General features: G+C 41.4%; 2 protein-coding genes across 2 annotated transcripts in view; one reads left to right on the top strand and one right to left on the bottom strand.

Annotated features, from left to right (window-relative positions):
• The first annotated feature begins 1,242 nt into the window (after window positions 1-1,242).
• Window positions 1,243-1,914, top strand: LOC5571927 (60S ribosomal protein L39). Its single transcript, XM_021852950.1, has 3 exons — window positions 1,243-1,378; window positions 1,482-1,585; window positions 1,644-1,914. The coding sequence occupies exons 1-3, from the start codon at window positions 1,376-1,378 to the stop codon at window positions 1,690-1,692; spliced, it is 156 nt and encodes a 51-aa protein (XP_021708642.1). The 5' UTR covers window positions 1,243-1,375; the 3' UTR covers window positions 1,693-1,914.
• A 3,203-nt stretch (window positions 1,915-5,117) lies between these two features.
• The window catches only part of LOC5571926 (exportin-5), a 33,996-nt gene continuing 14,140 nt past the window's right edge, over window positions 5,118-24,973 (bottom strand). Inside the window, exons 3-7 of the mRNA XM_001659973.2 lie at window positions 22,058-24,522; window positions 12,638-12,841; window positions 12,209-12,566; window positions 6,491-6,659; window positions 5,118-6,170 (exon numbers count right to left, since the gene is read on the bottom strand). Coding sequence (XP_001660023.2) covers window positions 5,811-6,170; window positions 6,491-6,659; window positions 12,209-12,566; window positions 12,638-12,841; window positions 22,058-24,522 — 3,556 coding nt within the window. The 3' untranslated portion in view covers window positions 5,118-5,810. The remainder of the gene's footprint in view (window positions 6,171-6,490; window positions 6,660-12,208; window positions 12,567-12,637; window positions 12,842-22,057; window positions 24,523-24,973) is intronic.

Raw genomic sequence — 24,973 nt, 5'->3', positions numbered from 1 at the left:
ATTTAGAAATGTGGAACACGGAAATCGACAGCAAGCTAATTGATTCCAAATCGACCAACTTGAACATGATGATCATGACACAAGATAACCATAAGTTAAACACACTGAATCCGTGTTGGAAGATGATCTATGCACCCATAGGTTGACGCATACGAATTTGAATGGATCATTAAAATAACCAAAATGACCGCTATGAAAAGCATAGATAGCGCCATCGTAGCCTTGTGTGTTTGACAGAACAGCAATGCTGTCACAATGTTAAATCCCATATACAGTGGCGCCTTTGTTTTGATGCGGTGAGCACTGACAAAAACTACCTTCAATGATCCATTGGAAAGCTTCAGGAACTTATGTGGAAAGTTATACTTATGACACACTTGTGGTATACGTACCATGGTACAATTATCTTGAAATGGGTTCCATACTGAAAATTGTCTTCATTCAAGATAGCCTTGGAATAATTTTCTTGATAACTTGTACCATGGTAAATGTATCAGATGTCTGTCCAAGGTATTATGGAAGTCATGTTGTCGGTTGATGAATCAGTCCATGAAGATAAGGTGAAGAACTGAATGTGCAACACACGCGAAATTTGTAAGAAAATCACAACCAATAGATATAGACGTTCATGAATCGATCCATAATTTTAAACACACGACTCAAACGTGTGGGTTTTTATCAGTGTTCAAAACTAAAAAGGCAAATATAATGCGCCACCGTCATAGAGGTCGCTGGCGAAGAACGAAAGAAATGTCACTGAAAATGTTTGTTCACGTCCTGATTTTATAGGCCTATTCACATCACGGTCCAAAACAGCTGATCGGGAAGCTCTTTGAAGTTCTTCTATGAAAATGACAGCTTCGTGTATGCACCGGTCCTCTACCGATGTAAACAAATGCATAGACGGACCTGTCACATGAAAAGGCCTATTATTTATTTATTTATTGTCGTCAATCAGTTAATATAGGCCTATTCAAATGACATCTCAAATCAGCTGATCGGGAAACACTTTGACATTTATTCTATTCGTCACGAAACGCACATATACATACTGCAATGCGACAGTACTCAGACGTCAAAGTCAGTTTGACATTTTCTGTTGACATTTGAGTGCTTTTTAGTTGGAATATTTTCCAACCAGCGAACATCCAACCATCGAGTCATTCCATGTAGCGGACCCCCAACGAGCGAATCCCCACTGTATTTTCTTTCATCCGAATCTTTCAAAAACAACCTGGCAACCTTGCCATACAAAAGTTTGCGTTTCCTCGCACAGCTGTCAAACTGGTTAGCTGTTTGCGTTACTCGACTTCCGACAAGCGGAGAACGATCTCTTTTCCGTCAAATTGCACTGCGGTGAACACATTTGACCGAGATGGTGCGTAAAAACAATTCGATTTTCGCGAAATTTCTCGTGAAAATTTACTTCTATCGGACCAAATTCAACATTCGCTAACAATGTTATCCGTTTCCCGTTGCAGTCGGCCCACAAGACTTTCCGGATCAAGCAGAAGCTTGCCAAAAAGCTGAAGCAAAACAGACCCATTCCACAGTGGATCAGAATGCGCACTGGAAACACTATCCGGTAAGTGACAACTTGATTTACGATGATTCCCGATTCCTAACTAATCCGGATATTCCAGCTATAACGCCAAGCGCCGTCACTGGAGACGTACGAAGCTGAAGCTGTAAGCGCTTCTTCTGGGTCTCGGCCGCGGATACGATTTTCTGTTTACATCCATTCTGAGGAGATATCGTGGCGGAGAATGTTTGCTTCCCGGCTTTGTTGCTTGTTCCGCCCCTTGCGACATGAACTAACTTTAGTGGTAAGGAAAGAAACGGTGAATTTTGTCGTCGTCTGAAAAAGGTGAATAAAGTGTGAAGTCTGGAAGTGGAGATTCTACTTAAAAACTAGCACGGAAGTGGTTCGTTTGTGTCGGAATCGGAAAGAAAGTCACGGAAGGCATAAGTTTGCATCGCTAGATGCGAGGGACCAATTCGATACCTGTTTCGGCGGTTAGGGTGACCAGCATGTTGGTTTTTGATTTGTTAAGAACGATTCGATGTCGTAAGGTAAGAGTACCAATTTACGGTGCGTTCATACAGTTTTTTGCCTAAGCAACTTAAGATTCTTATATTGCCCATATTCGCATAAGAGTCCTATGTTCTATGGGACTTCCTATATACATGGGAAAGCAGTAAAGCCTGATTCGTTGCTGACATGTAATTTCTCGACCTATCTTGATGCATGGGAAATTTCTGCAAGGAATCGATCAAGAATGCGCTTTTTTCTGATCGCAGTACGCAGTTGAAAAGAACTGTCAGTTCAAATGGGAGCCGCTGTAGAAATTTTTTGCGAGGAATTGGCGAGAAATTCCTTTTTAGTAGCAAATCAGGCTTAAAGCGAAGTATGCACTTCAACAGAAAAGTAATCGCCTATCTCGATGCGTGGGAAATTTCTTGCAAGAAATGCTCAAGAAAATCATTTTTCTTTGATCGCAGTACACAGTTGAAAAGACATGTCAATTCAAATGGAGCTCACTGTACGAAATTTCTTGGGCATAAATTTTTAGTTTTCTTGAGCGAAACAGCATACTTAGCTTAAAGGCTGGTTTGCTACTGACAAGAAAAGGAATCGCCTATCTCGATGCGTGGAAAATTTCTCCCAAGAAATGGTCAAGAAAATCACTTTTTTCTGATCGCAGTACGCAGTTGAGAAGAAATGTCGCTTCAAAGGGGGCTCTCTGTAGGAAATTTCTTGACCCTTTCAGTCAAGGAATTTCTTTACTTTTCTTGAGCGAAACAGCATACTTAGCTTAAAGGTCGAAAATTAGTGCTCTTTCCCCAGAATGCAGAGAACTTAATCATTATCGTCAACCCCGTCTAAAATCGTAATCTATATGAATGAATCCTATAGAAATACTCACCCTCATTCTTGTTTAAGCCGGATTCGCTGCTGACAAGTAATTTCTCGGCCTATCTTGATGCATGGACAATTTCTGCAAGGAATCGATCAAGAATGCGCTTTTTTTCTGATCGCAGTCGCAGTTCAAAAGAAATGACAGTTCAAATGGGAGTCGCTGTAGAAAATTTCTGCAAGGAAGGCGTATCCAACTTTCGATCGAATCCTATTCGTTCGAATCCACGGCCCACTAGATTTTGCTGGCGTAAACGAGAATGCAAAACGGTTTTCGATCGAAAGAGCATTCGAACGTAAACAAGTATAGGGGTGACTATTCTGAAATTATATTTTAAATAATTATCGATTAACGAGTTGGATCAAACTGTGGTCTTAGCCTGTCGAAAATACAATCCAAAGAAAAAAAAAAAGTTATTAGCGATTTATCTAGACAATCCAAGACTTGCTCAAGCAGCTGGCGAAATAAATGGGGCCCTATTCCGGATTTCACTCACGGTGACGAAGGTGAAGTGATCACTTTCCTATTACGGATACCACCTAAGTGAGAAAATGTGGAGAAGTTCATCGCAAGTAACAACTCGCATGAACACGAGCTATTACGAATAGCACGCTAACGGTGAAGATCGACAAAAGCCGTCACTTGAGGTGGAAACTTTTCACTGTCATTTCTGAAGGTGGAAAGTTGTCGCGTGAGATGGAGTGCGTTAAAAACAACATTATTTTCGGCTTTTATGTAATAAATCGTATATTTTCGTCATCCTAGGAAGCTCCTCTCTCTTCTCGGTGCTATATATGTGCTCTATCCGTGTGACATCTCCATTCACAATTTCCCACGACGATGCGACAAGCAGATGCGGCAAGCTTGTTTGCACCCGGGTGCACCATGGCCATGGCTTACACAATACACTGAGAAAAATCTACACGTCAAGGTCGTGTGTTTTACTTACAGATTTGCGCAATTGACTGTTTAACGATAAACTTGCGACGATCGACGCGCCACCATATTCCATATAACGGAGGCTATTGAAACTAACTTGGAGGTGATGATTTGGAGGTTATTTGGCAAGTTGGAGGTTAAAATCACCTCCAAACACTAGCGATTTTGCGGTGGGATGTTGACGTTTGATCACGAATAAGGAAAACCACATGACTCATCGAGTGTGGTAGCCATATGGATTTCGTCATTGACTTCACGGTATAGTTTCATGTGTATCAACATTAGGTGGTCAAGTGAACCCAACATGAATGCCAGAACATGAATGTCATGGGACTGACATGAGTGACAGAACATGAATGTCATGGGACTGAAAGAAGAACTTTTGCTCCCCAAAATATGAATCCGAGGTTCCTCTGTTTTTTTTTTTTTTTTCAAACGAGTGAGCCAGCAACAAGCGGGGCGCCGCAAATCCATAATTTGGGAAGCAGGGCCTGCCCACCTCCCGCCTGGTATTATACTATAGCAAATCGATTGATGATCGCTAGGAATACAAAACGTCACGTCGATAATCGATTGTCCACCATTTCTGCGGAAGGTACTCACTGTACCCACATCTGACAGCTCTACATTTAATGCGGCCAGGGATTTCAACAATAGTCCATTTTGCGAGACGTTTTTGAACAGCTGATCGCTTATTTTATGAATGAAATTTTGACAGGAGGCGGTGTCGTAACGTGCGAAAGTAATATCATCAGTGTTGTCGTTTCGTAAAATGGATTATTGCCCATTGCACGGTGACGTCATCAGAAAATCGCACTCTTTCCCTTCTTCGGGAAACCTGAAAACAACGGTGCCAGTATCTGTCAAAGTTGACAGGTACTGGCACCATTGTTTTCAAGTTTTATTAAAGAGCGAAAGACAGAGAATTTCGCCGTGAAATGTCTAATATTTGGCCTCTTTGGTTGGTGCAGTGGCTACCCCACTCCACTGCATTAAAGTCACCAGCTATCTATCACTACTGGCTGCCGACTCGCTAGTTCGGCTATCATCCTGTCGACCATGTGGGAAAATCGGACGTGTAACAACGCTGTATAGTCTACTATGGCTACAATTAGCTATATGACTGAAACCAATGCTTCTATTCTTTTACTAATTTTTTTTTTCTCTGTGTGTTAAGAATTTGATTAAGTGTTGAATTCTATGAAAAATTAACTTCCTCAGTGATGTGATATATTTTTTAATAAACAGACAATACTCTACTTGATAATAATAAATCGATTATTATTATTAGGTTGTAATCCGACAGTTTATGATTTTCTACAATTTGAAAAAGATTTCCCGGTCTTTGAATACACCATTCAAATTCACACTTCGTTTTTTGGGGCGTCTGGCCATGACACCCTTCTTCTCGTAAGTAATGTCCACGCGCATTGTGTCCCCCGTTCTGTCCCATTCACTCCCCTGTCACATGCACATTCCTCCAGTCTCGCGATTGTAGTACATACACATTTAAGTTTATCATTATAGTAAACGCTTCTGAATAATTTGATTCGTGATTTAACATATTACAGCAGCGCGCTGGGGCTTCCTGATTCAGGTTGTCTATAAACCGGCAATCAAAGCTCTTAACAAAACGAAACAAAAATCTAATAAATACTTACTAAGCTTTAAAATAAGGGGGAAAAGCTTGGTGCATTAACACAAATAAAGGCAACTGATTGGATAAAGGGGAAAGGACCCGCTCTTTGCCCCGAATTCGGGACCCTCCAGCAAATGCAACGAGATGAGGTGATGATGGCTAACAGCTACCTACTAAATTTTAAAATTTAAACAACAGAGCCCCTATTTGATAGGTTTCTTAGCGTAAGTGCTCAGAGTGTGTATGTAGTAGTAGTGTTCAAAGGTAGGTGATTAAGGATAGCTCAGTGGTATGTGATTCGTGTTTGCCGCTTACTAACTCCGACTGGCAAAGAGGTGTGCCAGACCGGTGTCCTGAGCGCTGTCGGTTAGATTGTTGTACGAGTTCCGGCCACCCGGCGGAACAATCGGCGGCAGGTTCAAGATCCGAACCTCCTTCTTGCCCTGCTGGCCAACACTGCGCCCGGCAATGTGCGAGGTGATCTTCTTGAAGAGGTCCTTTTTGGCTTTGTCGATCTTGTTGCCCTTGGTGCTGGCCGAGAGGGAGATTTTCTCGTCCAGCTTCTGGATGTCCGCGGCGCTGATGTTGGGAATCTGCTGCAGCACTTCCAGGATGTTGGGGAACTTTGGCCGCAGGATTTCGTACGCTGTGACGCCGAGCGTGTTGAGGGCGGCCTGTGTGTAGGGGAATTGGGTGGTGAGTAAGAAGTAAGTCGGGTTGGGGCCATCCTGTATGGTATATAGCCAATTGGCATAATACCATTTAGCATAACGAATCAAATGACCAATGGTCATTTGATATGACATTTGGAAATAAGGAGCAGAACTATGGTGGAACCACAGGTCACTCAGTATTTAATAAGGTTATGCCACAAGGCTTTATGCCGAACGACTTTACTGCCCATAAACGCATAATTGTCCCATGTGAATAGGAACTCCAGCAGACATGGGACTGATATGCTTTTATGGGCAGTTTATGTCATTTGGAAGGTTACCTGATTAGATTCGTGCTGCCCGTGAAGTTGGAGCCCCTGCAGTACGGCAATGATGATGTTCGATGCCAAAGTGTCGGTAATGAGTTGTTCCGCAGCGAGAAACCGAATGATTGGCCCGCTCAGGAATACGGCTTTCAAGCTGCAGTTGCTGTCGTTCCAGGTGATGACGCTGCGAGTTGGAATAGATGATTAAATTCGGTTCATGTATAGGTTTCTTTTATCAACTTGCAAAGTGTATCATTAAATTCAATAATTATAATAAAATCAATGAAGAAATATGTGTAGCAGCTTCATGGACCCGACCCACGATTTTTTTTTTGGAAAATTTCTCCAATAATCTCCCATAATGTTTAGAAACAATTCCTAGAAGGCTGTTTGAAAAATTGATTAAAGAATCTTAAACCAAATCTGTAATAATTGGAGGAATTATCCTAGTAACATGTAAATGGTGAAAAATTTGTGAATTTCCTGGACAAATAATAATTATTTTACGAATTACTTGTACAGATGAATTCTTGAAGTACAGCTTGGAGTAATTTCTGAATTTCCTGGACAAATAACGGATGAATGAAGATAGGAAATAATTTGAAGGATTCCTTGAGAAATATTTGGATGAACACTTAAAGAATTTCATAGAGGATCCATGAAGGTATTCTTGTAAGAATACCTGTAGAAACTCGTGGAAAAAAATCATTTCTTCCTAAAGGATTTTCTCCCTAGAGGAATCTCTCAATCATTTGCTATGGCCTTTGATTCCTTCATTCCTTGAAGAGAACCAAGTATCGTATTTTGAAATACATTAACGTTGAAGAAATCTCTTGAAAAATTCCAAATGAAACCCTTGGAAACTTTTGGTAGAATCACTGTAGAGACGAATTCTTGTAGGACTCTCTAGATTAATTTCTGAATGAATCTCTTTAGAGCAGTGGTGCTCATCCTACGGCCCGAAGGCTAATGGCGGCGACTCCGAGTGCCACTTGGTCCTTCGGTTCATCGTCGGCAGATGTTCGACTACCCAGCGTTCCCAGAGCTGGTCCGCTAGATGCTGTAACCGCTTGTAGCGATCCCAAAATTCCTCGCCTTCGCTGGTTCGTGGAACGGCTTGTTCCATCTCGATTGCACCGACACCACGAACGAAGTGGTTCAGCGCCAACGCTTCTTCCGCTCCTGGTTCTAGGGTAACGTACTTCAGCGGCCGCGAGTTAATTAGGTCTTCGGCCTCGACGACCGTCGTCAGTTATCGTCCGACCGTCGATCAGCACGGCGAGTGCTGCTTTCACTGAGCAAACCAGTCGCTCCCAGACCCCTCCTATGGGTGGGTTCTGGAATCCGTGAACTCGACCTCACTCGCGGCTTGATTCTGCTGCACGATCGTCTTGCTTGCTGCTTGGAAGTTCATGCCATTGTTGGAGTAGAACTCCAGTGGTTTCCCTCTACGGCACACGAATCGCCGTATGGCCATCCGACACGCTTGAGTCGTCAGGTTGTAAGCGATTTCAAGGAGGACAGTCCTCATCGTCCTGCACGTGAAGAGGCAGATGTAACTTTTCTCCGTTCTGCGGCCAACAGCAACTTTCACCGGTCCGCAGTAGTCCACGCCGGTATGGCTGAACGGTGGTAGGTTCGGCGTGACACGCGACTCCGAAAGTGGAGCCATCCTGGCATGCGTCAGGCGACATTTCTGCACCTTACACCAGACGCGGGCCTACCCAAATTTCTTCATCTCCGTTCTCAAGCTCGCGATACTGAACCGCTGCCGGATCTTGTTTACGGCAGTTTCCACGTTCTCTACTACTCGCTGGTGGTAATAATCTAGCAGCTTGTTCGTCACAGGATGCTGCCTGGTAGAATTATCTGGTAACGCAGCTCGAAACGACGATCCTCGCGCCGCTCTGCCTTCCATTCGCAACACTCCATCGTCGTCCAGGAATGGACTCAGGCTGTACAAGCTGCTGTACTTCTCCAGCTGGTGATTCTTGATGTGTTGGGAACTGTTGATTCTTTTTCAGCGTCCCAATTCCGTCTTCGAAGTGTTCGGATTTAGCCGAACTCCAGAGGAACGCCTCCGCTTTTCGATACTCTTCGCGCTTCGCCGTGCTTGGAACGGCCTCGATCTCCACACCATCTCGCTTTCTCCTGCCGTTCGATGCGTACCGGTAGGCGCATGCTACTGTCGTCTACACTAGGGCCTTCCACTTCGAGAACCGCAGCGAATCTATTGTTGGTTCGGTCACGGAAATATCGTGGAACTGCAGATTCCTTCGAACTTCTACGGGGACATTCGCTGTGATGTGCTCTTGCTCCGGCCAACTGTTCTCCGGTTGGTAGAGGAACTTTGGGGCACGGAACCACGGCCCGTAGGAACGGAAGGTGTTCCCTTTCTCCAAATTGGTCAACGCATCCGCCACGTTGCACTTTGTTGTCACCCAGCGCCACTACGCAAGTCTCGTCATCCTGTGGATTTCGCCGATCCTAAACGCCACTTACTGCTTGTATCGCCGGTGGTCGGTGGTTCTTAATTTAGCTCGTATGCGTTTGGCGTGTTGGTGGCGAAACCGAAATTGATTTGTAGCAGACCTGTCGACAATGGGCAGTATGATTTTTTTCGAACTACATTTATTTATTTTTGTTTATTATATTTTATTTTAAGTTTAGAACACTGACTTACAGCATGCCTATTGCTTCATTTCCTTGATAGCTTTGGGGTTGCATGTTGTTTCAGATAAAATTTCAAGAATTTATGCAGTATTCAAGGGGTGCTCATTCCACCAGACGGGGTTGGTGGTCTGATGGCTACCGCTTCTGCTTCACAAGCAGAAGGTCATGGGTTCAATCCCAGGCCCGTCCCTTTCCTCTTACTTTGTAGTTGTATATCTCTCACTTGCTATTATCTTTCATTCTAAATCTATCATACTAAAACTATTCGTTCATAGCAAACGATAGAACCAGAGACGGACAAGAAACCGTTTCCCTAACGCTTCCATTCTTCCACGCGCATGCCTTTCCTCACGCCTGATACATAGGCAGTCTGCTAACCACAAAAGCAAACCTCTCTGCCATGCCATACACTCCGCATGAACTCGCGTAGATGCAGTCGGACTTCACGGTCTACAGTGGGCTAGTATAAGTGCAACATCATTTCCTCCCCCTTCCCCACATTGGTCTGCATTCTGACGTGGCAGGCGCCATTATAGCCTAAAAATAGAAGATCACCAGCACTTATACACTGAGGGTGTCTGTTAGTCCCAAACAGTCATTCGGTTGGTTCCTTGTGTAAGTGCAGCTGATCTGGCTATACTGGAGTAGCATCCACGGGCGGCCAATCAAGCTCAAGCTCAAGCTCATCGGGTATTATCGATGGAAATTTCTCCAGTGGTTCGTCCAAGGTTTACTTCAGGGAAATTATTTGAATAATTTATCATAAATATATCCAGGAAATCCACCAGGGGTTCCTTCAAAAAATCTTCAAAAGAACTTCTTCGGAAATTTTTCCGATATGTTTTGACCTAATTCCTCCAGTGATGTTTTCGTGAATTGCTTCTCAGCTATTTCTAAGCATTTCTCTAAGCGTTTCTTCAAGAGATTCTTCTGGGTTTTAGAAGGATTTCGCCATCAACTTTTCGAGGAATTTCTTCGGAATTTCAAAGGACTTGTTTAGAGATCTCTTTATAGATTACTCTAGAAATTATTCTATGAATTTTTTCAGTGGTCCCTTTAAAAAATAATCCAGTATTTTTCTTGTAAATTCTTCATAACCCATTTCAAGAATTCATTGAGAAACTATTGCATACGTTCCTCCGGACTTAGAGAATCATTAAGAAATTATTCCAAACTGTAACTTCAAGAGTTCATCTCAGTGATCCTGCCAATAGTCTCCAGGGGTTTCATTGCGATTTTTTCAAGGGCTTCCATCAAAAAAATAATTGTAAATACGATTCAATGAATTAAAGGCAAAAGCAAATCTTTGAGAGATTCCTCTATAAATTTCTTTGAAGAAAATAATTCTCCCATTCTACAAGCATTCTTACACGATTTGTTCATGGATCCTCCATGAATTTTTTAGTGGGCGAATTCGCCCCCCTGGGGGCGATTTTCAGGTCCAAGGGGGCGAAAATTTGTAAAACTGAATTTGGGGGGCGAAAATGCTAGAAAGGGGGCGAAAGTGAGAGCAATTGAAAAACAAAAATAGATTCATTGATAAATAATAGTTTGTAAGAGACAGTAATATTTTAATGATAGCATATACATCTGAGTAAGAATTTACTTGACACCTAACTATTTCTTCAGTTGTTTACCTCTAAACGCGCTAGTTTTTAAATTATGATTGACAAGTTTGACGATTGTCATTGAGACCTGAATATTTTTTACCAAAAATAATATTGCATGCATTTTGAAAGCAGAAAATATGTAAGATCTTACGGTGATGTTTGAAATTTATTTCCAAGTCCAAAGTAAAGTAAAAGTCATCAACTTTGTTAGGGGATTTTTAGAATGAGGCAGCTTAATTTGTCAAAATACTACAGTCGCCTCTCCACATCTCGATATCGAAGGGACCATCGAGATAGGGAGAGATCGAGACAAAGAACACATTTTTGATGAATACTAGATTGAAAAACACTCCGTTGCCAAGAAAGTAATACACAAACAAACGTCATTTTGCGCTCCAAATTTGTTTTGAATCCCAAAACTTTGGTCTAGTAACCTTCGATATTGCTCATATCGACATACGGAGAGAAAATTGAGAACGAGAAATCAACAGAAACATATCGAGATATGGAGATATCGAGATATGGAGAGTGAAAATGTATGCAGACTGAAGAGACTTATGAAATCATCGACATAGGGAGAGATATCGAGATGTAGAACATCGAGATGTGGAGAGTCGACTGTAATTTTGATATTTTGTTAACACGCATACTAATCAGTTTTATAGTACAAATCATATCATGAACAAATTTATGTGATTTTGGTGGACAAAAATCGGGTTCCAATGATAAAATCACTGAATATCATATACGTAAATCACCTTACTTAAAAATAGGCCTATGCGACATAAAATTGCATGTATCAAAGCTTGCAAATAAAAATCTAAAAATTGGACGTTGTATTTCAGTGAATAAAAAGATGAAAAGTCTGGGATTACTGATTTTTTTTTATGTTTTGAATATAAGTTGGACTATTTACAGAACAGCTTAAAATGTATCACTCAAAATTTCGTAAATGTATTTCAACAATATAACACTAAAACGAAGACAAGAAAGCATTAAGTGAGCCGAAACTTTTTTGATGATCGCACATAAGCCATGATAATAGATTCGTTGACACAAAAACAGTTGATGCATATGATAGATATTGCATGACTCTTTAGTTTAAGTTTAGGATAGACAAGTAGAAGACACTAATTTTAGGGTATTTTGATTGAAGCATTATGATTGATCATTTAAATTTGATCAATTTTCGGTATACTTATGATGAAATATTGATCAATACTTCAACGTAAGTTTAACGCTCAATACAAATGTTTAAATTTCATATCAGGGGGCGATTCCAAAAAATATTGGTCTCAAGGGGGCGAAAGTCAAAAAAGTTTGGGAAACACTGATCTAGAGGTTTCTAAATGGCAATCAGAAATTCATCCTTATTCCTTATCAACGTCAATCGGTGCTTCAAATTGGTTTTGGAGAAAGAAATTAACTAAAAACATCATTATACACTCACCTCAAAACGGTCATAACGATCGGCGTACAGGTGTACTGATTGCGCAGCAACTTTCCACCCAGATCGCTGATCACGTCCGACGTCATGGCAGTTTGGGCCGCCCGAGTCAGTGCATGCGGAGGACCATCCATGCTCTGATCATCCTGATCCATGGTGGCTTCGCTGGTCGCGTTGGGTATCATCGGATCCACCGTACTGCCAACCAAGGCCACCTTCAGCACATCGATGTACTCCCGGGTCAACGTTCGGTTCAGCATATCCTCCAGCACTTCCTGGGTATCGCTGACGTCCTCTCCCAGCTCGCCCGATTCGTACAGCGCCGTGATGTACTGCCAGCGGGCCGTCAGTCTTGAGAGCACTACAATTAACAAAAAGGCTCAATTAGTATCATAAACAGCTTTGCGAACGAAAGTTACACAACAAACTCACTGAATGGGGCGATGTGGGCGAAGATCGGCAGAAGAACCGTTTCGTGGAATACCGGAGCGCAGGAGTAGACGAACGGTTTGAAGAACACCCGCACGATGGTGCGCAGACGAAAGTCCGGAACGTTCTCCAGTGAGGCGAAAATGCTGCCGATTAGAGCTTCCGCGATGCCTGGGAGGGCGTATAGATCCCGCCCGAGGGAAGGTCCTGGAAAATCATATTTAGATTGTATTACACTAGAAAATTTGGTAATCAGAAGGTACATTTTGTGTTTGACAAATTGAGACATGAATTCGAGAAAAAAACATATTCTAGTGAGACTCAAACTTACAACTCCGTATATGCTAGGCCCGCGCTTTAACAAACTTAGCTTCCAAAATATTATTCTTCTAATTATCCTTCTAATTTTAAAGAAGTTGATTTTTAGTATGAAACCAGCTGAATTTTTATAAGGTACCGTGGGGCAAGTGGGTAATGGAATTCGCATAGTTGAGATTCTTCCAATTCTAGAGACTTTAAATTGAAACAAATGAGGTTGTGTATATTTTTTAGCTTGACTCCCACCATATATAAGCAGCATGCTGAAATTGATTTTTATGAAAAATTGAGACCCCCTTTCCTCCCCCACGTTACAGCTTTTGTATGGAAAATGTATGAACCGTAACACTACCGAACCTCCTCGTTACGTAACATTTGAACGATTCCAAATTTACACGTACACATGTTGTCTATACTGACATTGAAAAAGGACCAAAGTATAATTGAAATATACACATTTCAATATAGCTGAACAATTACTGTATCAAAGTTGACCGGAACACTCGAACATCACTTATCTTTATCTATATTATATATTCATACATACATACTTCTATTTTAATCTGTTCTATTCTATTCAAATAAACTCTACTTAAATTTATTCTACTCTGATCAACCCTACTTGTTCTTATACATATTTTTACAAATAGACACTGTAAAAATTACCAACTGCGCGCAAAAGATTTGAACGGTTCTCTTTCGATATTTGTACGGCTTTTTAGCGCTCCCAGCTCTGTAAAAAAAATGCTATGCACAGATTCTGACTCCTAATGCGTGCTTCTCATATGATCCATATATATGAAGATTTGAATTCTTATTTCACAGTAAGTCCAAATAAGGGTTTCAACTTATATATGATAGTTTTTAATGTATTTTAAGGAATTTAAGCTTTTTGTATTAAATGCTTTTCATTTGAGCTGGATCCTCGTTTTAAAGGTAATTTGAACAAGTTTGTCGAGAGCTGGGAAGAGCAGAGTCTGACAAAATCTTCGAAATATCATATCACCATGTTTAATGTAAAAGACTTTTGCAATGCAACTGGTCGAGGACTAGGCTGACATAATGAGCTGGCGTCGGATAACGCTGTTTCACAGAGCTGTCTGCGCTATAAAATCGAACAAACATCGAAAGTGTATCGTTCAATTCTTTTGCGCGCAGTTTTTGATTACAACATTGGCATTTGTAAAAATATGTATAAGAACAAGTAGGGTGGATCAGAATAGAATAAATTTAAGTAGAGTAAAATTGAATAGAAAAGAACAGATTAGAATAGAAAAGAATTAAATAGAATTGAATAGAATATAGAATATAGAATTATGTAGATAAAGATATGTAATGTTCGAATGTTGCGATCAACTTTGATGTTCAGCTATATTGATGTGTATATATTTCAATTATACTTTGGCCCTTTTATAATGTCAATCTAGACAATATGTGTACGTGTAAATTTTGTGCAACTTGCTAAATTGAATGAAATAAGAACAACCGCAGAGGTGTAATGATTATTAAAGTGTTCTGTGATAAGGGAAATTATATGAAACGACTGGTTCACTTGGAGGTAAAAGTCTAACTGATTTATTGGTCTACATTCGTATCGCGATAAGCTTCGCTATTCGATCGCAGTTACATTCGGATATCGAAATATGCTAGTATAACAGTTATCTTCGGACACGACAGTCCTCCATTCCCTTAAACTTAAGAATTAAATAAATGTGATTCAATGATACTATTTATAAAATTTCTGAAATTCTAACGTACATGCAATTCTGAACAATAGCTATTTAACACTTCAAGGCTATTTCTTAATTTTAAATCTTTATTAATATAATCACTGATTCGATCTTCGACGAGACTCGGTATCTCTATTTACTTCTTGTCGTTGTTTCTTCAAACGGTCAGATCTTCTAACTCCTGAAATGATAGGTTTAGAATTTTTGTTACTTATTGTCAAAGATGATTGACTCGGAAAAGATTCTTCAGGAAATCCCAAGAAATCTGGTTCGTCTTCAGAGTCGTCTTCACGAGACCGTTTGGAATTATTTTTGATTTGTGTAAATCCAGTTGGTTTTGTATTATTCCGTAATCGTATCTGATCTCGATGTGCTGATAACACATGACCATTCACCGAAATTTGGAAAACATTCAACGATAGTCTCTTAACAAAAGTCGCCTCCAACCATCGCTCGACATGTTTGAGACGGTAGTTTTTATACCATAATGCGTCTCCCGAATTTAAATATTTTAGCTCGTCAACCCGATTCGATCTAGAATTCTCTTTTATAGGAGAATTCTGACAACGGGGAGCTAAGTTATGCTTATAATGACTTTTTGGGTGAACAAGATCAAGTAATATCTTCGGCTTATATGAAAACACATGCTCAGAGGGAAATGTTCCACTCTTTGTCAGACAGCTATTTCTGTAGTTCAAGAGAAAATAGTTCACCTGCTCCTCCACGTCAAGGGTCTTGATTTGTGGTTCCAAAAAAAACTTTTTTAATACTTCCTTGACCGTTCGAACAGTTCTTTCAGCCTGTCCGTTACTGGCTGGGTGATATGGAGGGCTTTTAAGAACTAAAATTCCTTGATTTTTCATAAATTCAGTAAAATAGTCTGCGTTGAAAGGAGGCCCACCATCGGTTACAAGAACGTCTGGGAGGCCGAATCGAGCAAAAACATTTACAAACTTTTTTATGACCTTTTTACAATCTGTTCCATATCGCATGTAATCTAATTCCACCCATTTCGAGTAACTGTCTACGATTAACAAAAATACTTTTTCCCCAAGATGAAAAAAATCAGCGTGGATTCGACTAAAAGGTCTGGTAGTGGGCGACCACGACGACTCGTATTTTGTCTTAGGAACAATAAGAGTACGATTACAAACATCACAGTTCTTAACGTATTTTTCCAGGTCTGCGTTTATGCCAAACCAAAATACTGTGCGACGAGCAAGCTGCTTAATTTTTACAATGCCCGCATGATTAGCATGCAAAAGCTTCATGATGTTTTGTTGGAGAGATTTCGGCACAACTACTCGATTACGAAACAGGAGACAATCTTCGGTTAATTCAAGGTCATAAGCTTGGGATTTGATGTCTTTCAACTCTCGTTCAACTCTTTCCGGCCAGCCACATTGAAGATATTTAATGATTTGTGTGAGAAACACATCTTTCTTGGTTTCTTTGGCAACATCCTTGAAATCAATTGGTATATCATTAGTAAAATTTAGGCTGTTTACATACTCTCGGTCTAAACTTCTAGGTACTGTATTAGCTAGAGGAAATCGGGAGCAGAAATCTGCGTTTCCCATTTTCTTGGATGGCCGATATCGAATTTCATAGCTATAAATGGATAGTTCCATGATATAACGTTGTAAACGTGTAACGGAAATAGCATCCTTAGTTTCCTTTCCAAACACTCCAAGAAGAGGTTTGTGATCGGTGTAGATCACAAAATGTTGGCCATACAAATACCGATGAAATTTCTTGACGCAAGAAACTACCGCCAACGCCTCGAGGTGTAAAATCGGATATTTGCGTTGTGCATCGTTAAGAGTAAAAGATGTGAACGATATAGGTTTTTCTTGACCGTCGATCTCATGGGCCAAAACGCCCCCTAAGCCATAGCCACAAGCATCTGTGACCACTATGAGCGGTTTTTTGGGATCGAAAAACTCTAAAACATTCGGTTTCAATAAATACTTCTTACAAATCTCAAAATTTTCGTTGCATTTTGAATCCCAAATAAATTTAGCATCCTTTTTAAGCAAATTGTAAAAACAAATTAGTTTGGATGACAGGTTTGGTACAAATTTTCCATAAAAGTTGATCAACCCAAGGAAAGCTTTTAACTCTGTTGGATTATTTGGTGCTTTAGCATTAGCAATAGTATCTATTTTGTCAGGGGATGGCGAAAGTCCGTTTTCTGTTATCACATGTCCCAGAAACGGAAGCTCATTCACGAAAAATTTGCATTTGTTCCATTTAACTTTAATTTTTGCTTTGTCCAGGCGGTCAAGAACCAAAAGGAGTTTATTTTTGCATTCTTCGAAATTTTTTCCAGCAATAAGTACATCATCAAGGTAGCATGACACTCCTTCTATGTCATGCAGGACCTGATCCATGACTTTTTGGAAAATCGCTGCGGAAGAGGCAGCTCCTTGTGGAAGGCGATTGTATGTATATAGGCCTTTTATTGTATTAATAGTCATATACTTCCTCGATCTCTCTGAAAGTTGCAGTTGAGTGTAAGCACCCGCTAAATCCAGCGAACAAAATACCTTACACCCAGCCAAAGTGGCAAAAATATCTTGAGCTAGAGGAAGCGGATAAGTATTGGGCACTATAAACTTGTTTATCGATACCTTACAGTCGATGACTAAACGGATATCATTGTCCTTTTTGACTATTGCAACAACAGGCGAAGCCCAATCGCTGGCCTGAATAGGTGTAATTATTCCACTTTCCTCAAGAGAATCCAAATGTTGGATGACCTTTTCTTTTAAACGCAATGGTACTGTGTAAGCTTTTCTAAAAATAGGAGTACATTCCCGCATAGTTAATTCTCCCTCAAAACCTTCAATTGGAACAGACAAATCTTTGCTAAATACAGAGTTATATTTCTGTTTGATTTTATCAATTATGTCAATTGTTTTGTCCATTACATTCACGTTGTTTATACTAGATAAATTTAAAAAATTTGTTCTCCAGCCTTTGAAGAACACGTCAAGCCAATCTCTTCCTACAAGTGGCACAAAATTGGTACTACCCTGTAAAATTACTAAGGTTACGTTAGCAATCATGTTTCTTATCGAAACTGTAACGTCTAATATACCCAAAACCTTCAATCTAGCACCGTCCACGACAGATAATCTTCGTTTGCACTTTTTGAGAGGCAGCTTACTAAAATGAGATTTATAAATCTGTTCACCTACCACAGCGACAGCAGATCCTGTATCGATCTCCATATCAAAACCTAATCCATTGATTTTTGCATTAATAAAAACTGGCTCATTTACCTGTGCAGCAGCTTCAATGGACATACAATCGAGATCCTCCTCGGAATCACTGGTGGGATTGGGTGGTCCCAAACGCTTGAAATCGAACGCTGACGATTGCTCCGTAGAATTTTCATCTTCCACAAACCGAATTGATTCCCGAGAACGTTGGAGTTTGAAGCAATTTTTCCTCACGTGCCCTCTAATCTTACAGTAGCTGCACATGACATTGTTGTTATTATTCGTTTTCCATCTATGTGCTGACCTTGAACGACTTCGGCTGCGATAGTTGTAACGGTCTTGACCACGACGACTACTATGTGGATACACTTCTCTTCTTCCATTACGATGGTCCCAGTTTCGTCGTGTGTGATCATCTCTGCGATCACGTGTGGTAGATCGTTCAATTGCACTCACTCGATCACTGGTTTGCTCCATTCGCAACGAACTACGTGCCATTTGCTCTCGCGCGATAAGGATCCGTTCAGTTTCTACGAGTGATGGTTCTTCTTCCTCAAGTAAACGTTCACGTGTTTTCTTATCATATGCGCCCAGTACCAACCGATCGCGTATGATGGAATCCTTCATTGCGCCAAATCCACAACTTTCTGCTAGAAGCTTGACATCAAGAATAAAATCCTCAGCTAACTCGTCCTTGCGCTGGCACCGCTCGTAGAATAGCGCCTTTTGTACCATGCGTCCATCCGTTTTGTCGAACCGGCCTTTAAGTTTGTTTATAATATCGTTATACTCCAGCGTGTCAAGATCAACACCAGGGTATAGTTTTTTCATCTCAGAAAAAACTGCAGCTCCACTCACAGTGATAAATAGCGACTTGCGATTGCCTTCAGGTACCCGATTGTAGTTGAAAACATGCTGTAATCGCTCCGCATAATCGCTAAACGATGTGCCTACTACGTAGGGCTCGACGGAACCGATGAACGTCGACATCGTTGCAATGTATAATCTTGAACAAAAACAGAAACCAATCACTAATAATTTCTCATCAATTGTAATACCACTGCTCAGGACGCACTCAACTACTATCAAAATTCAAGCACACGATATATCGATTTATTGCTATAAAGAGCGAGTCTCTTTTATAATGGTCAAGTCCAGTCACTCACCTCTCGTTTGAGATGCTGTGCACACAAGAGACGAATTCTTGGTTTACTGCAACAATCGTTAATACACGATCACGGCACTCAGATCTTCAACAGCTAGGTAACTTCAACTCAGTGATGGTCTGAACAATACTGATGAGGAAACAATACTGACAATGACCCCGTAGTGGACAGCAATGGCGGTGACGGCGATGGCGAAGATATTGGTGGCGACAATCCGCGTGGCGACGGTCTCGAAGGTGGCAAAATTGTTGGTGGTGGCTGAGATGTTAGCGGTGATTGAACCGCGTGATGATAAGAAAAGTAGGCAATGTCACAATTTTTTTTTTAAGAACTTAACGTTCTACACGATACAAGTATCACTTTTGTATACTACCCAAACTTGAGTCGGCAGCCGTTTAAAGCACATAAAATTAATGATTTTGATTTTTCTAAGTACGGCTTAACGATCTAAATTTTCACAAAAAAATACTCGGCAAATCACACCGATTTGTTAAATTTGCACGCACTGGGTCTTTGATCTATCCTTCGTTGCCATTAAAGTGTTCTGTGATAAGGGAAATTATATGAAACGACTGGTTCACTTGGAGGTAAAAGTCTAACTGATTTATTGGTCTACATTCGTATCGCGATAAGCTTCGCTATTCGATCGCAGTTACATTCGGATATCGAAATATGCTAGTATAACAGTTATCTTCGGACACGACAATTATGTATGCACCTAACCGTTGATTATAGATTAAACGGAATTCACCATGCAATATTCTTTCCATACATTTCAAAAGGGCGTATCCTGTCCAAGATTTATTCATTCATATTTGAATGCTTTGGACAATTTCCTAAAATCACTATCAGGCGTTAGATTGTTAGATATAATTGTTCGTGTATTGGTTGATAAGTTATAACTTAACATAGCATTAACCCTTTCCAAATGTCGGTCTAGATTTTTTTTATGAAAATGTTTTTCAATATATAAAACCAGATAAAAAATCAAAACTACATTTTTTGTATAATCTTTTTGTTTAAACAAGTAGAAGTGGCATATTTTCAGTGATTTCTATCATATAAACTTCAAAAGGGCGTAACTCAAAATTCTGCCTAAGGATTTTTTTCAAAATCGGGCCAGAGGTTCAGAACAACGTTAGGAATCAACTGCTGACTGCCGTTTGAATGGTATATTTTATTTGATAATAACGGTAATTGGAGCACCGTGAATGTTAGTTCTTACATTATAGGACAGCAATTGCATTTCTGCTCTGTAGAATTTCCACCGCTCGTTATTTGTTTTTGAGAAAGTCGGATATGACGTCGGATAACTTTTCGGGAGAAATCAAACGGAATCCTTCAATAACGTATTTAGGGTCTTTTTTATGTGGATAGGCCTATACCTCATTTTTATGTTTTGAACTAGCTTAACATAGACATTCCACGAGATTTCCGTGTGTTCTCTAATATTGCAACTTTTCAGTCAACGTCTTCCTTTTAATTGGCTGCCCGAAGTAGACATATTGATATTGTAATGTTTGGCAACATCTTTTAGAGAATTTGAATGATTTCTAATAGCTTTTAACGCTTGAGTATAGTGTTTCTTGAATTATCAGCACGTTATGGTTTTCTATGATAATTGCAAACCATGTTTACTTATGGCTACTTAAAGAGAAAACACAAATTCAATCTCTAATGATAAACTTTTCACTTGCCCCATCTGATAAGAAAATTGACGGTGTTTAAATTTAGTTATTTTTAGGTCTACGTCGAATTAATTCTAAAACTTTTTTTTATTGCAGTTTGAAACTGTCACAGAGGACAACTAAGAAGTGGTACAGGAAATTATTTTACGCAACTTTTTCCCACTGAAAATATTAAAATAAGATTGTACGCCGCCAACTTATTACGGAGTAACAGTAGACAGGTTAACAATTTTTCACTCTATTATGCAATAATGGCTGAAAAATCTCAGAAATCAATAACCTATCGTAATGTTCTCAATAACCTCAAAGGTTTACGCATGAGTTTAAAACGTTAATTCACATATTCAGTAAAATATATCAAGTGTTTTCACCTACCCCATTTACCCACTTGCCCCGCGGTACCTTATATTATTTGTTGTGGCTATATCGGTCATGCGACGCAAAGCTGAAGGAAGTCTGTAGAAGATTTTTATAAATGATGAAAATGAAAAGGTGGATAGGCGCCGCAAGGGAGCGACAACATTGAAATGAATTAGGTTGTGAAAAATGAGCAAGTATGATTTCCCAATATCAGTTATCGATCGATAGAACCGTTCGTGTGATAGCCGTCAGTATTATGAGCACATTGAAGCCTCCTGTATTTTGCCTGTGTTGGTAGCAACGTTCAAAGCTTTGAGCCAACCCTTCTCCATTAGAGAAATTAGACAAAAACAGGACGCTTCGATGTTTACCGGTTCCCCGAAGGCTTGCTCAATTTTCACCACCTAATTAATTTCAGTCTTGTCATTCCCCTGCGACGCCTATCATTTTCAAATTTCTACAAAATTATTCATTTCAACATTTGAAAGAAGCGCGCATTCTATAAAACACGCTTCCTTCCATTTTTGACACATTTAGCAAAAGTTTTAAAATATTTTTTATGAAGAATGTGGTTAATTCAGTGATTCACCCTTTTGTTCGTGGAGGCAAGAGACTTTAAATTTTTTTTTCAAAGACGGTGTCCAATGAGAATTACCACTGCTAACGAAATTTTACTTCTTCCAACGGGTCTAACGGAAAAAAACGGGTCCTGACAAGGATCGAAGTATACAATGTGCACTGACTGAACACCTTTTGGTGCTCCGGAATAGAAAGTCAAACTGAATCCGAGCCTCTATCATTAACACGTCTCTTTCGGGTTAGATGCCATTCTCACAACACGTTCGCGTTTATATCTTCTGAAGTTCTGATTAGGTACAAGCAAAAGCGAATCCTCTCATAAAACGCAAAAATCACTCAACACTCAATCACTAACCTGCCGATCCCATCATGTGGTAGCAATGCTCGAATACCAGCGACAGGAATGTCTGCATGCGGTCGAACGCCGTCGGGGGCTTCTTCACGGTCGGATCCAACGGATCCTGATGTACCAACGTGACCCCGAGGAGTTGCTTCTTCTCGTGTTCCTGCATTCCGTTGGCGCCCTTGAAGTGGGGATTTATTGCGGCCAATGCATCCGGCTTCCACAGCTCGTTCAGTACTCGCATCAAGGAAAGGATGTGCGGTAGAAGTGGGACCACGTGGGAGGTTGCAGGATTCCGGCAGATCGGATTGCCGGATTCGGTGAGTGCAACGACGAAGCCACCCCGTGAGCAACGATCCGGATCGTCCGGCCAGGAGCACCGTTTGATGATGCCCAGGATAAGATTGAGGGCGTACACGATTTGACCCCGGTTGACGTTGCACGGATCTTGGATGCCGGAGTTCGGTTCGATGGGCAGCTTGTTCAATCCGACAAAGTCGATAAAAGTGTGGGCGTTTTTGACGACCGGGGCCATGTGCAGCCAGAGATTGACGCCATCGCGGGTGATTTCCGTTACGAAGTTGCTTTGCCGCTCGTAGTCACAGAAGTGGTTCGAGATGAGAAGCAGGGCCTCCAGGAGGGTGATTTGTTCTACGTTGCTGAGTAGGTCTTGCTGGCGAATAAGATTGTGGACGCTGGTGTTGATCTGGTCGAAGATGGGTAGGAGCAGGAGTGGATACTTGTGGGCAATTTTGACCATGAGAGATGCCGCATGACGGCGGAGGTTCTTGACGGCTATGGATTGGTTGATACGGTTGGCGCCGGGCAATTGGAATACCAGGGCGGCGAATATCTTGTCCAGGACTCTGGGGAGTAGCTGCACTCCGGACATGGCAACACAATTGGCGGCGGTGATCTGGCACGAGGACATGCTGAGGAACACGAACAGCGAGGAAATGCAGGAAAGCAGCACCGAGAAAATCAACGGATCCGAAGATTCGACCTTGAGGCATTCCTCCAGCAGGCGTAGCCCTGAGGCGACCGAAGGACGTTCCGTGACCATGAGGATCCGCGACAGGACGCTATCCAACACGTTGACCAGGGCGTCCCATTCCAAGTAGACCGGATCGGTGATGCTGCAGGTCGTGTTTCGTTCGGAATGTGCTTTCTGCAGTCTGGCGTTGAGCCACTGTTCGCAGTAGGAAAAGGTCACGAGTGGGGCCATCAACGTAGCTTGCCGGAATATTTCGAGAAAATCGGTTCGACACCGGGCGAAGAAAATGAGCCACTCTTCCTCGTCGTCATAGTCCAGGCTGATGAAGGTTTCTGGGTTCATGCTGATCTCCGTGGGACGGGATGCTGGGTAGCAAACCTTAATGATCTTTGGGCCGAAAACTTCGATCAACTTTGGAATGTACTCCATTACGATGGGTTCCCGTGAAATTTGCTCATGTTTCAACAGCCCGGTCCAGATCAGGGAGGCGTAGTGCGACAAGGTGAAGCTCGAATGGCGAGAGAAGATGAACACCGTTTCCAGGAATGTGGCCAGACTTGGTCTGGAAATTTGGCAATCCTCTTTACCCCAAAAGCTACCCAGCTGAGTGGCCAGGCCCATCAGCACCTGGACGAGCTTCTTTAGGAACAGATAGTACGACTCCGTGCCCATCCTTTCTGTTTGCAGCGCTGCCCGATAGTAATGTCCCACTGGGACTTCGTCAAACAGTATCAGCAGCGGTTTGCGATCTTTGACCTGTCCTTTGCGGTTCACTACGTGTAGCAAACATTCCGCAGCGGGCTGTTGAAACTCTTCGTCAATCAATAGAATGCAGAGAATCTGAAGGAGTCTCCCATTAGAAGCCATTATGTGGATGATGGAAACCCATTCGACAAACCCCGTCAGAGTCAACAGAGCCACTTGAACCACCCGGCTGTGGCCCAAAGCCTTGTGCTTGTCGCCGATGGCCGTTGCATTCCGGAACTCTCCTACGTGCAGTTCGATCAGCCTCAAGAAGAAGTCAAATATTTCCGCCATGTTCGAAGTCAACGCTTGATAGATGTCCTTCCGGCGTTGGTTGCTTTCGATGGTCTGCAGAAGGGCCACATCTTCCACTAATCGCAGGAACACCAACAGCACCAATTCCGTCTGGGCGACTCCTTTGGAACACGCTTCGCTCAGTTCTGCCAACAGCGTGGTCCACTGTTGTGGCCACTCACGCTTAACCATCTCCACAATGATTCTCGACAGACCGTCCTTGATGTGCGAAACGCTTTGGTCCTGGGCTTCCGCCACGCCCTCCCCTAGCAGCTTCATCGCGTTCTCTTTGATGAAAATCTTTTCCTGCTGGGAGATGCTGTTCCAGTTGAACTTGACCGTGTGCTCCATTAGTTGCAGCCCTAAGTGTCGAACTACGGCCGGAAAATTACCTGTGACGAGGAAGAGTCCGACTTGGGCACACAGCGGCGATACCTCTTTGAACCTGAAATAGACAATTTGATTTGATTTAAATTTGAGCCCTGTTTTCCCCAAGCATCATCCATAAATGGCGTAGCATTTCTTCATTGATTGTATACACCTCTCTATCACATCGTAGCATTTCGTGACAAAAGATCACTCCGAATTTCATATAACCCGGATGACATTACCAAGAAACAATGTAATTCAAAGTAATTGTACATTCGCGGTAACAGCATTTGGGTTGAAGGCATTCAGAGTAATAAGATCCTCTACGAATATAACTTTCTTTAATTCTTCGTGACAGTACAACAAGCATAATGGTTCGTATTTTCCAATGTTTTTTCTCAAGGAATTGCTTCAGAATTTATAATTTAGTTATTTGCCTAAACTTTTCATCAGAACTTTGAAGATTCCTTCAGGAGTTCAATTAGTGATTCTCTTACGGAATTTCTCATTGAATTTTGTTTTAGATA

This window comes from Aedes aegypti, chromosome 3 (assembly GCF_002204515.2).
Source record: "Aedes aegypti strain LVP_AGWG chromosome 3, AaegL5.0 Primary Assembly, whole genome shotgun sequence".
NCBI lineage: Eukaryota > Metazoa > Arthropoda > Insecta > Diptera > Culicidae > Aedes > Aedes aegypti.
This window is presented reverse-complemented; position numbering and strand designations above follow the sequence as displayed.

Excerpts from the sequence above, each read along its gene's own strand:
- LOC5571927 (XM_021852950.1), top strand. Across the intron at positions 1,586-1,643 it reads CGCACTGGAAACACTATCCG|CTATAACGCCAAGCGCCGTC; the intron begins GTAAGTGACAAC and ends CGGATATTCCAG.